The sequence below is a fragment of the Chelonia mydas genome, chromosome 1 (assembly GCF_015237465.2).
Source record: "Chelonia mydas isolate rCheMyd1 chromosome 1, rCheMyd1.pri.v2, whole genome shotgun sequence".
NCBI lineage: Eukaryota > Metazoa > Chordata > Testudines > Cheloniidae > Chelonia > Chelonia mydas.
In genome coordinates this window covers 320,994,946-321,007,077 of record NC_057849.1, presented here as the reverse complement: position 1 = coordinate 321,007,077, position 12,132 = coordinate 320,994,946, and the positions used below count along the sequence as shown (strand labels likewise).

General features: G+C 40.8%; 1 protein-coding gene across 2 annotated transcripts; it reads right to left on the bottom strand.

Annotated features, from left to right (window-relative positions):
* Nucleotides 1-779: 779 nt before the first annotated feature.
* Nucleotides 780-10,729, bottom strand: SYPL1 (synaptophysin like 1). Of its 2 annotated transcripts, none has more exons than XM_037889786.2 (5): nucleotides 10,391-10,729; nucleotides 9,092-9,210; nucleotides 7,473-7,677; nucleotides 3,680-3,868; nucleotides 780-2,212 (listed from the first exon to the last, which is right to left on the bottom strand). In XM_037889786.2, the coding sequence occupies exons 1-5, from the start codon at nucleotides 10,547-10,549 to the stop codon at nucleotides 2,081-2,083; spliced, it is 804 nt and encodes a 267-aa protein (XP_037745714.2). In that variant the 5' UTR covers nucleotides 10,550-10,729; the 3' UTR covers nucleotides 780-2,080. The 2 variants fall into 2 exon arrangements, with proteins under 2 accessions (XP_037745714.2, XP_043407623.1); XM_043551688.1 differs by lacking the exon at nucleotides 10,391-10,729 and adding an exon at nucleotides 10,010-10,176.
* Between the last annotated feature and the right edge of the window lie 1,403 nt (nucleotides 10,730-12,132).

Here is a 12,132-nt window from a genome sequence, read left to right as displayed (position 1 = left end):
CTTCAAACATGGCCCAGTTTGATTTAGAGAAGTGTCTGATTAGGGTTTTCTGCAGCCAATAAATAGGTCTATTTGGGAAAATAACAATGGCCATTGAATAGCCTTCTTTTAGTGAATCAAAGAGCCACAGCTGTATTTATAAAGTGATTTCCCCTACACTCTGCCCAAGCTTTCATTTTCATTCTCCTATATGTAAAGTGGCTTAGACAGGACTATCACCTGTGAAATGTCAAAGAGTGAATAATGTGTGTGTGTTGGGGTGGGGGGGGGTGTCACATCTTATTTACTGCACACTATTCAAATTCCATTCTGAAGACAGAATTATTGATTTTCTGCTGGGCTTTTATCTGCTGCTTATCCCTATGGTATCTGTGTGCTTCACATTCATCCCTAAACTAGGTTCATCCTACACTCTGAACGAGGCAAGAGTCCAATCTCAGTGTTCCCGTTTCTTTACTCACCCTATCCTAGTTTGTTCTGCACATGCTGGGTTCCAATTAGTAGAGCCCTGTGTGGATACAAAATTTGAATCGGCCTCTGATTCGCAATCCACAAACATGGTCTGTGGACACGGATATCCGCAGATTTGTGGGGCTCTACCAATTAGCTCTCTCCATCCACCCACACTACCATATCCTGCTTTAGCCAGGCCAAGGTCCTGCTCTTACTGCTACATTCCATCAGGCGGCTTCCTCCTCTACACAGCCAGAGGTAGAATTGCGAGGGAAGTCTGCTCACAGAAGCAAGCAAGGAAGAAAAATGAGTATATAGACTAAAAGTTACAGCAATTCATCTTTATTAGAGGCTGTTCTTGCAACAGTACATTTATTTTATTTTATTTTTTTACATCTTTACAGATGGAAAGACACTTAAGGCAAGACACTGAAAGATCAAGAGATGTATGTACCATTACACCTGTCCTAGCTTTGAAAGAAAGAAAGCAAGCTTATAGAAATATTTGCTGCTTAGAGTGTATAGCCCCAGTAACTGTTTAAATATTTATTAAAGTTTGCAGAAACCATGAGACATCTTTGTTGGACAATTCACATGGAGAAATAAATGAGGTAACAGTAAGTCAGATGTCTGAATATGTAAATATCTCATGGGAAGACTGTCTATTTACTGGGATCAAGATTTGACTATTAAACAAGACCTGTATAGATTAGTAAGACAGACATCTCCAGCTATTGTGTCACTAGGTAGGTAAGTCCTATGCACCTCCCATTGCTCTGATTGGACTCATTTACCTGAATCGAAAACAATAAATTTACTGATGGAGTCAGCTTTAGCATCTACAGTATCTCTCAAACTTACAACAATGCTTTGTAGCTGAGATGCACTTAAACACCCCCACCCTACCTAAATTTCTTAACTCTTCTGTTCTTAAATTATGCCACAGAAGTGTGACTTGCAGCTTTACTAAGTGTTTTTGAAGATTGTCCCGAATCATGAAGTAGTAACAACGAACATATAAACACCAAACAAGTCTTAAGTGTTTATCTGCAAGTACAACATTAGAAAGTGTCTATACTAGATTCCCCCTCCAAAAAAACACCAACAATATACAAGAAAATTACAGAATGCCAGAATCATGCTACCAGAGACGACTAAATTTTTTTAGAAAGCTTATCTGTGCAAAGTTATTAGTAGGTAACCTCTGAATGACAGATTTAATATTGGAACTCCAAACATCCTAAGCTAAGTAGTCTTTTCAATTGAGAAATCAGTCATGTTACAGAATCCAAATCAGTTTCTTCCCACAAATGTTAACTACTAGAACCACTTCCTGAAAAGATGTGTGTGTATTTGCCAAGAGACTTAGGAGGGTCTGAACAATTTGTTATTTTTAAATGAAGAAACTGCACTCATTTTAGAGTCATAATATATTTCACTGTAAAACACTTGAAAATTTACATCCATATTTCTGTGAGACATGCTTTAAGTACAAAGCAGAAGTTTACCCACTAATTTGTTTAAACTATTCGTTACTACAAAAATAAACTGCAGTGACTCCAAGTTGTTGGCCGTCGGATGCAAAATGGATGCTCTTTATGAAGTACAAACATCATCATCTTACTAATTATATTCCTGTTGTAGGTGGATAGATTCCTGAGCTCTGGGAAGTTGAGTTTGATGGGTTATGCAAGCTGGTCTCCTTGTATACAAACCAAGCATTTCCTCCCCACAGAATCATGTTAAGTAATCCAAAAGCCTGGGGGGGCGGGGGTTAAAAAGAGATTATAAAAATTAAACTCTTGTAGCGCACAAATTTGAAACTAGCAGGCAAAACAGTTTGGCTTGCAACATTCCTTTAGAGATTTATACTTGCAAAGTGCTTTAAATATTAAGTTAATTGATCCTCTTTCCACAGGGATCTACTAATGAGTAGACCCATTTCTCCATGAGTTAGTAGTGATAGTTATTATAATGAGGATGCTCATTATAGAGATGTAGGACCAGTCATGGATATGCAAGGAATTATGAAGTTCCTCCATTCAATGAATGGAAACTGCAGGCATGCATTAAGGGATTAAGCATGTGATCTCCACTGGTCTAGTGAGCAAGTGTAAGATCACTTTTGAACCCAGATTCTTACAGTTTAATACAATGTACTTTTGGCCACACTCCTTATGCTTTAGTAAAGGGGGAGAAGCTTGTTATCTATCACCACAAGAATACCGTGCAATCCCCAGCCCCTAAAAAGAGCTTTCCTTAAGTCTCTTTGTTTTGGGGTATGCGAAGAAGGTTAACAGTTACTACAAAGGCCAGGTTCGATAGATAAACGTCAGGCAGTAGCTAGTTTACTCCTACCAGAGACACCCCACATGAACTTCAATAAAGTTACTGGACAAATCGCACTCGCTGAGAGTGGCTATGGAGAGAAGTAATGTGGAAGCTTAAGAGAAAGGTGCTGGAAGAGAGATTCCCAAATGACTTTGAAAGACATCTTTCTGCAAATTAAATTACACAGATTTCCCAAGAACGGTTTTAAGAGGAAACAGTTGTTGCTCTGGTTAGTGCGCTCAGCGGCAGATTTAGTCACTGGGCCTATGAGGCCCATGCCCAGGGGCCTCGGCCAACTGGGGGACCCCAGAGCCCTGGGCAGGTGGGAAAAGCGCCCATGCCCCCAACCCTGTTCCCTGGTAGCTGTGCCAGGTGTGGAGGCAGGGGAAGCCCCTAGCGCCCCCCCAACCCCATCCCCAGCAGAAACCAGGGGGAGCACGGGAAGCCCCAGAACAGGGATCCCTGCTGCAGCCCCAGGACTGGAGGAGCTCTTGCTACCTGCTGGAGCCTGCGGCCACGGTGGGGGAAACAGAGCTTCTCTGGTCTTGGGGCCGCAGTTTGGGGATGGAATGGGCAGGATCCCGGCGAAGGGGCACAAAGGGGTGCCATGGGCGAGGTCATATGGGCAGGGGCTGGATCGGGTGCAAAATAGGGTGAGACCACAGGTGGAAGGGGTGGGGAGGGCCCCCCCCCCCCCACTTGCTCTGGCCCAGGGCCCTAGGAAATCTTAATCTGCCTCTGAGTGCTCTGCCTTAGGTAACTCTGACTGGTAACCCATGACAGAATTTCAGTAAAACTAAAAAATGGGTGCTACATAGAATACCATCAAGTGTGTATTGTAAGTTCAGGTGCAATACAAGCAAGGTAAGGATGCTATAACTCTTGATATACGTACCACGGACACATTCAGAGTTCCCATGCTGGTAACAGAGGCAAACAAACAAGTTGATCCTGGTAATTTGCAAGATGCAATCTCCCGAACAATGCTGGGACCGGTGGATATTTTTATATCAGTAAGTGCCTTAGCCCAGGCTGAAGTGCTGACCAGCCACAGAAAAGCAGCCATAACAGTAATAACCAAGTCCTATACCAAAAGACAACCGTCAATTACCACTTCCACAAGAGAATTAAACACATTTTCCAGTTAAGGGAAAAGTGATAAAAATGCATCAGACTTACAGTCAAGATACAATACTGGCATATGTAGCTATTAGACAACGAGTTAGGTAGCTATTAGACAGTGACAAAGACAATATCTTTAGTGGACCAACTTCTGTTGGTGAAAGACAAGCTTTTGAGCTAAACACAGCCCTTCTTCAGGTCCACAGCTATTGACTTACCTGTGCAAACATATTAAGCCAGTTTAGTTAGGCAGTCTCAGATACTAGTTTTCTTTGTGAACACAATATAAAAGTTACACAGACAGTACTGTAACTGGACTACAGAACTGTCTACACCCCTTCTATACTAAAAAAGGTGATAAACATTCAACTTAGCAGTTGTGACTAAAATATGCTGGCTAGCATATAAAGATATAATAGTGTGTATTATCCACACCATATATTAGTATGCATTAGTACAAACATTAATCACAAATACTGTAACAGTAATTTAGCCTAAACTGCCTATACCATAATCCTGTTCACTTATGCCAAGTATCCCACAACACCTTGCATTTGCTGAAGTAACCATTTGGAATAAGCAGACAGGAAACTTGTAAAAATCAAGGTACATTCATTCTGTGTCTTAGCACAAGCTACGGAAGGAAGTACCTTCACATATCAGTGCCTGAAATGCTAGTATCCAAAAGAAAGATAAGGAACAAAACAAGTTAGGGAACTGGAACAAACTGATGGGTTGGATTTAAGTAACGTGTAAAGAAATGTGTAACTTGTCAAATATCAGCTGAAATGTACAACTTGGAGCACACCTTTTGTGTAAGGTGAACGTAATATCGCTGCACGGGACTGCTCTGGGGAGACTGGTATTGTATAGAACATTTTTCCTGTACCTACCACATTAATAAACCTGACTGATGCTGGTTATTTAGTCTAAGTATATTTCATAATGAAATATCTAACCAAATGTAGTCAAGCAATTACTACGATTTGTCAACACAATTCAGATAGAAGAAGTCTACCTCTCTCTAATCTGAAGGCTTGCACCCCCCAAAAGTTATTTAAAACATGGGCAGAATGTTAGGTACAGTTCAGTGTGATAAGTTATCCTAAATGTTCACCACCCCCAGAATTGGCACAGAGGCTCAGGAGAATCAAATTGTGCTTGAGAACGCAGTACTGATATTTTTAATATTAAATCTCTTGGTACACTGACAGCCGAAAAATGTCATTCTGCTGTTTGAAGTGCTGCAGTTTTTAAGTCATCCAATATGTAGACTCTGAACTATTCAGAGAATTGTCTCTACAGTAGTGATTACCTTCACAAAATCCCCGTGAGGCTGGAAAAAAAAAAAAAGTTACTTGCCTAAGGTCACTCAAAGTCTATAGAAAAGCTAATATCTGGGTTCCAAGCCAAGTCCCAGGCCTGACTCACTAGAAGAGTTATAACAGCATGTCAATTAGGGGTGTATATAATATTTTTTAAACATTAATGCAATTATACTGGTATAAGCACTAACATGATGTTACTGGTTTAAAAGGTGCCTTATACCAATATAGCTTATTCTATTTTGGGAAGTGAAAAAAAAAAAAAAGCTATGCCTATAGAAGTACTTTTATACCGTTAAAATTGCATCCACACATGGAAGTAGGTGAGGAGGTTTGCCGTTTTAACTATACTAACACAGCACTTTCTAGTTTAGCCCTTAGACACAAGATCCTCCTTTACAGATAGGACTTGGTGGCCCGGGAGACTTTCACTGTGTCTCACAGTTTCCAATTTGTCCAAATGGCACTTTAAGTTTGGGTAGTAAAAATTAAAATATGAACATTAAATTAAAAGAAGTAGTTTTAGGTGGTATATCTGACCCCTAAATCTTTCTGCCCCTAAACAAAAAAAAACAACAACAAAAAAACCACAAAACAAAACTGCATCTCTTGTTGCTGTGTGAAAAAGCCTGCACAGAGGAAACTGCAGAATATCCAGAGAGCTATTAAAGTTACCCCAAATATTTTTCTGTAGTTTTAGGTGTTAAAAGTAACACTAGTAGGGGAAATATTTTCATATTTAAAGTGAGATTTAAATTGACTGTGACCCTTTAGACTAAGAATTAATTTACTAGTTTTGCTATTTTAAGCAGAAAGATCCAAAAAAACCAAAAAGTCTGATTATAGCCATTCTACAAAGAAAGGAAAGATCAGATGACCTTCACAAGCACATTTAAAACATAAGTGTCTAAACTTATTGCATGTATTTCACACTGCAGACTTAGGCCTACATTTTGCAATCAGATTGTACATGCAAACTTTGGAAACCACAAAGTTCCATGGTCTCCACCCAGCCACCAATGTAGACCCAACTGCAGAATCCAGGTCCTATATTCTTAGTCATTTAAATCTGCAGCAATCAATAGGAATGCCTGTTTTCTGTGAACCATACTTGTATTAAGATTCCCAATCTGTTAAAGTAGTTAATGCCTATTCATGATTACGACTAACTAGTCAGAAGATTTCCGTCAAAGAAGGATAATTTTAAACTAAAATTGGCTTAAGTTTTTATTTACGTTAGTTTTTTAGCAATTTAAGACTGTAAAATGGAAAAAGGAGGTAGAGTGGAAGTTCTTTACTTGTCTCCCAGTTGTTAAAAGTTCAAATGATGTGTGAAACTTCTTAATAAGAAAACTTGTAAAGTGCTTATCTGTGTTGAAACAAGTCCAGGCCTCGCTAACATCCTTACTGTGATAAGCAGAGCAATAAAGTTGGTCTGCAGCGAACAACTCCTTTCAATATATTGAACTTCCACAAGTCAAGAAATCTGAAATGCTTTGACCAGGCTACATTCCTTTGTCCCGTTTTGCAGTTTGAAGTCAATGTGACTTGGTGTCTTTTGTTTTAATGCATTTAGCATCCTCCCCCAAAATAAATCTTTATAAACAAACGTTAGGCTTCTATTTTTGTGTTTGCCTGTTTCTGTACACAATTCATAATAGTGTCATTGATTTATTGAAAGTAACTTTTTAGTGCTGCCACTGAGTCAATTTTGTTTTGAAGTAATATTTTCTGCCACTACAAGTTAATGAAGATGGCAGTGTCAGGGGCTAAATCTAACACTTATGCACGTACTTAGCTTTTAGCATGAGCAGTCCCATTGAAGTCAGTGTAATTCATGTGAGTAAAGTTACACACCAGTTAAAGAGTTTGCAGGATCTGTGCCTTCATCTTTGGTTTTCCTTTTCGCTTACATTGGGTTTGTTAAGATTAATAAAGAACCCCTTCCAGTAAATATTTTAAAATGCCATACCATTTATAAATTTAATTTGTTTATATTTTAATCTAAAGTTGTAGTGGCAACAGTTTTCAACTTAATTTTAAAAAGCAGCAACTTGATTTTTTTTTAAATTAGCAAAGTTTAATAAACCCAAGTGATTTTAAACCATTCCACACTGCACCACAATGTGACAATTTAAGTTTAATTGTCACTTAAACAGGTCTGTGCTGAGCAGAAGTCATTTTTCCTTTCAGTGGTTTTAAAAACAAAAAGACGAAAATAGCTTAGTGTTAGTTACTTACAATCAATGGGATTTTGCCAGTGTTCTGATACAGGTGCATGTACCCAACATATAGTACAAGGGCAGCAATACAGTAAAGGAATACGAGGACTGCAAAAGTTACAAAGAACTGTGCAGAAGAGGAGAAGTTGCCCACAAGGTGAAAGTCAGTCCAAGTGCCACTGCATCGTGTTGGATCTGGTGCACTAAACACAGCTGTATTCAACCTGTGGGGGAAAGACAGTGCATTTTCCATAGCAAGACTTTCTTGCACAAGGGGAAACCTCAGTATCTTAGCATTTTATGAGAACAATACCATCAACACTCCGACTGCATAAGGCATTCTTTAGATGAATACATTGACTAGCAACTCAAGTTGCATAATACTCTCTATACTCCCCATACTCCCCTCCCCACCTTAAAGACTTAGATTTTGCCACAAGGCATACCACACTTAAATAGAAGTTACAAATGAAGACTAACTCAGAACCTGAAAGTTGAAGTTTAAGCCACTCAGACTTGGAAACAAGCCTAATTGTGCTTAATTTAAGTGTGCCAGCCTAAGCTGAAATAGCTAGATGAGAGCTTGCCAGCCATAGGGTTAAATCATTAGCTGTAGGTAAATGCAAATGTTTAGGCTCCCAGCAGTTCTGCTGAGAGATTCAGCTCAACCCTAGTGGGTTACTGAATGGACAGCACAATAGATTTGCCCCCTCTGGATGTTGACTTGGGGCAGGGAGTCTTGAATCTTTTATACTAGCCTTCACTAGCCATCAGCATCTGCTAAAGCTCCAATCCCATAGCCTGCTCTGTGCAGCTACAGCCCTTGATACCTGTCGAGCAGTTTACAGGATTGAGGCCTATGTTTATTAGGACCCCTTCTGGATGCTGGGAAAGAGGAGGAAGCGTCACTCTTCTTCCTTCCCTATTTTTCTCTGAACCTTGCTGTTTATATTTGGCTGGGATTCCAGTCAAGTGTTTTTTAGTCTCCCTCTCGTATTCCCACAGAAATATTGTTCTGTCTGTGCTTCAATGTGTTATGGGCAACTAGCAAGTTTAGTTGACCATATTCATATAGAAATCAGCTGCTGGTGCACATAATGCCAGGTGAGCTTTCCTATTCAGTACTTAAGCAAAATGCTACACCTAAAGTCTAAATTGGATCCCTCAATGGAATTAGAATTATTCGATAAACAGAAAGCATCTGTTAAAGATTTTAGAATTCCCCTTAAAATTCTGTTTAAAGGATCAGCAGTACTTCAGTATTGAGATAAAATGAAGACAACATGAAGGGTAACTTTTTTTTAAAAGTCTAGAGATAGTTTAATGATTCATGCACCACTAAAGTAAATGCTTTCAGCTCATGATAGTCATCAAGAAGGTGTATATTTCAATTTGGCAATATAATCTCTTTTCCCAGCCACATAATCTGCATAGAGATGGAGACAAACATGCTTTCAGTAGTTAGTGCCCTGATTTCTCAAAAACAGACTATACATTGCAGGATGTTTGAATTAGCATAAGAGATGACTTTAAAAAAAAAAAAAGGTAGATTTCTCATATTATAGTGGGTAACAAGTGAATCCAATAAAATTAGTGGGCAGTGGTGAGGACAGTAAGGAAGTAAAAGAATAGACTCACCTGAATGGATAAGCAAAAGCAGCTGTAACTGTTTTGTTCACAACACCTTTACAAGAAACTAAAATTGTAGTTGTACCTTTATAACCTCCACAGGTGGCAAAAACAAAGATGGAAAAAATCTATAAAAATTGAAACAATATATTAGTATTCTCAGACTGTGTGAAATCTAGTACAGTCAATAATGGGAGGAAGACACCATTTATTCACATTTGTATTAAATGATTTCAACATTCCCAAATAAGAGTTAGTGTATAGTGCTCCATCAGCAAAGGTCTGATTCAAACAAGCATTGTCATTGCCACAGCATTTTTCTACTAGTAGTGCAGTCAAGTTTCACCAGAATTACTCTCTTTCCATTTCAAAGAGAGGTGGTTTGGATTTAAGCGCTCCACTACAGTCTAAAGAAAAGAGTGAAACCAACTTTAACCCAATAGTGAAAACTAGTAGTCCTTATTTTACTTTTTTACACTCACCAACTTTAAAAAAAAATAAAGATAAAGATTTTAATTTTAGTTTCACTAATCCAAGGCATCTGTAATACCTAGAGAGGTCTGCTTTTAAAATAGAGAATTATTTTTAACTTTCACTGCCTTTGTTAATTAGCGTTGAAATAGCAAAACACATGGGCAATTACCCAGAGAAACAGGGCCTGATTCAGAGATGCCAGCCCCCTACAACTCCAACTTCACATCAGTGGAAGCTACCTGTGCTTAGAACATTATTTATTAACATTCCCCTCCCAACCTCTACTGCCCAAGAAACCAGCAACAAAAACACAGGCCGAAAGCTTCCACTGACAGGAAGCAGAGTTTCTTCATAGATCTTGGTCAATAGTTCTTGTTTTCCCCTTCCTCACCCCAACAAACAGAAGACCCACCACACAGACACCCCAGTGGCACAAATATGCTGCAGTTATACCGGTTTCCTCTTGAAATGAAGTGAGGCAGGCACAGCTCTGTCACAAACACCAGCCAAGAAGTTATTTTGTGGTGAAAATACTTGTAGTGGATAATAAGGGATTTGGCTAGTTCTCTGAGGCACTGCCACCTTGGAGAGCCAGGAAACCCCTCACCAACCAGGCCACGCCCAAGCCCACACCTGCAAGCGCTTGGCCTCATCAACATCCCTACCCCATAGAAAAGGCTGCTGTTCCCCTACAAGCCCAGCCCAGCTGGGGAGTTTGCAACCTACAAGGGGAATGGAGAGACCTGAGGGGAGGACTCTTGGGCCTTTCACTCCCTTACAGCTCAGCTGCTCTAAGAAAAAACACCCCCCCAGCTCACCCTACTCCAGACTCACCCACTCAAGGACCTTCATGAAGCCAAGTGGCTCCAGCAGCGGGCTGAGGTTGACCTGAAGGCCAGTCATTTTCTGGGGAGAAAGATCAGTGAGCAAAGGGATGGGAGAAACAGACAATGAGGCCTGCAAGTAACCCCCTGGCTTGAGCAGCCTACACATTAACCACCCACTGCTGGCAGCCAGAGAGGAGCCCTCCGCTGGTCCCTATAGGGCCTCCCTGACTAGGCCCCGCCCAGCTACACCCTGGAGCCCCTCCTGCCTCACCCCAACTGTCACCTCACAATGGGCCTGGGTGAGTGGCAGCTGCAGCTGGCCCCGCCCAGTGCTAGCGTTGCCTCCCTGTTCCAAGGCTTCTACTTATATGGCTGAGAGCAGCCTAGGGACTCACTGAGGTGGGGAGAGCCTCACTGTTGCTTAAAGGCTTAGGGCATCAGGGTGTGTGCAAGGATCCCACTGCCAGTTAGGGCTCTTCTGTGGGCATGAGGGCTCTGCTGTCACTTGAGGCAGCGTTGCCATATCCAAAGGATGGTAGAGTTAGGGTCACAGCCATTGTAAGAGTTGTCAGACAAAAGGTGGGGGAGGTTGGAGCTTGTCAGATGTGGCGCTAAGTGAATGGGGGTGAGGAAAGCTGCTGGCCTGAGGTGGGGCTGGTTCTCCTGAGATGGGTGGCTTGTGGAATGAGGGGGACATTGGTGCTCCTGGGGTGGGGAGGTTTCTCTTTCCTCTCCATTTCTCCCTGCACAGTATTCAGCTCCAGTACTTAAGCAAAATGCTACACCTAAAGTCTAAATTGGATCCCTCAATGGAATTAGAATTATTCGATAAATAGAAAGCATCCGTGAAAGATATTAGAATCCCCTTAAAATTCTGTTGAAAAGCACCACTGCTACGAGGGGTGACAAAACCAGCTCCATTACAGCCCTATCTGAGCCCTGTCTCAGAGACAAACATTGTGGGCAAAGTGAACAGCCCTTCTCAGATTGGATGAAGGGTGGTAGGAGTTGAATAAGGGCAAAGGCAACTGCCACTGTAGCCACAGCTATAAGAAGGAGTTGCAGGCAACAAGCTACTTCTTCTTTCCCTTACCTGGGCTCCAGCTGGATCCCGGTGACTGTGTGAGAACTGCTGGTTTAGGGACTCCCTATGAGTGTGAAGGCTGGTGGTTCTGAAGCTTTCTTCAGTCACAAAATAGCTGAAAAAAAATCTTCCCATGACCCACCATAAGCAAAAGACTGTGGGATTTGGGTTTTTTTGATTATGGATCAAAAAGTGGGGTGGAGGGGAGAGGCAGTCATGCTGGGACAGTCCACTGGGTAAATGTTCCAATGCCCTGTCCCTTGCCTTTTCCAGCTTAAGGAGAGAGAACACATGCAAGGAACTAGCTACTTGATTGCTGACTGGAAATAGGGGGTTGGCAATCCTCTGCTTCTGGGGAGATGAGGAGTGTATTATTGTTATGGAGGCACAAGTTGCAGCTCCATATGTAAGGGTGAATTGAGTTTTCCACTTGAAGTGGGATTCAACCTCTTTGTAATAGATGAAAAAATACAGGTTATTTTCCCCACATTTACAGCACCTACTCTTTTGAGTATAGACTGAATTTTCTGAGAATTTCCAAGTAGATCTGCAAAAAGAATAGGAGTACTTGTGGCACCTTAGAAACTAACAAAGTTATTTGAGCATAAGCTTTCCAAGTAAATCTTTCCAAGTAAATCTGTTAATTTATAAGTTAAAATTGATTT

Bases quoted from the DNA above. Each gene is read 5' to 3' on its own strand.
- SYPL1 (XM_037889786.2), bottom strand. From the start codon at position 10,549: ATGTGTAGGCTGCTCAAGCCAGGGGGTTACTTGCAGGCCTCATTGTCT. The intron at 3,869-7,472 runs GTAAGTAACTAA...CTTTTGGTATAG, and splicing joins CTGGCAAAATCCCATTGATT to GACTTGGTTATTACTGTTAT. The intron at 2,213-3,679 runs GTACGTATATCA...CCGCCCCCCCAG, and splicing joins GAACTCTGAATGTGTCCGTG to GCTTTTGGATTACTTAACAT.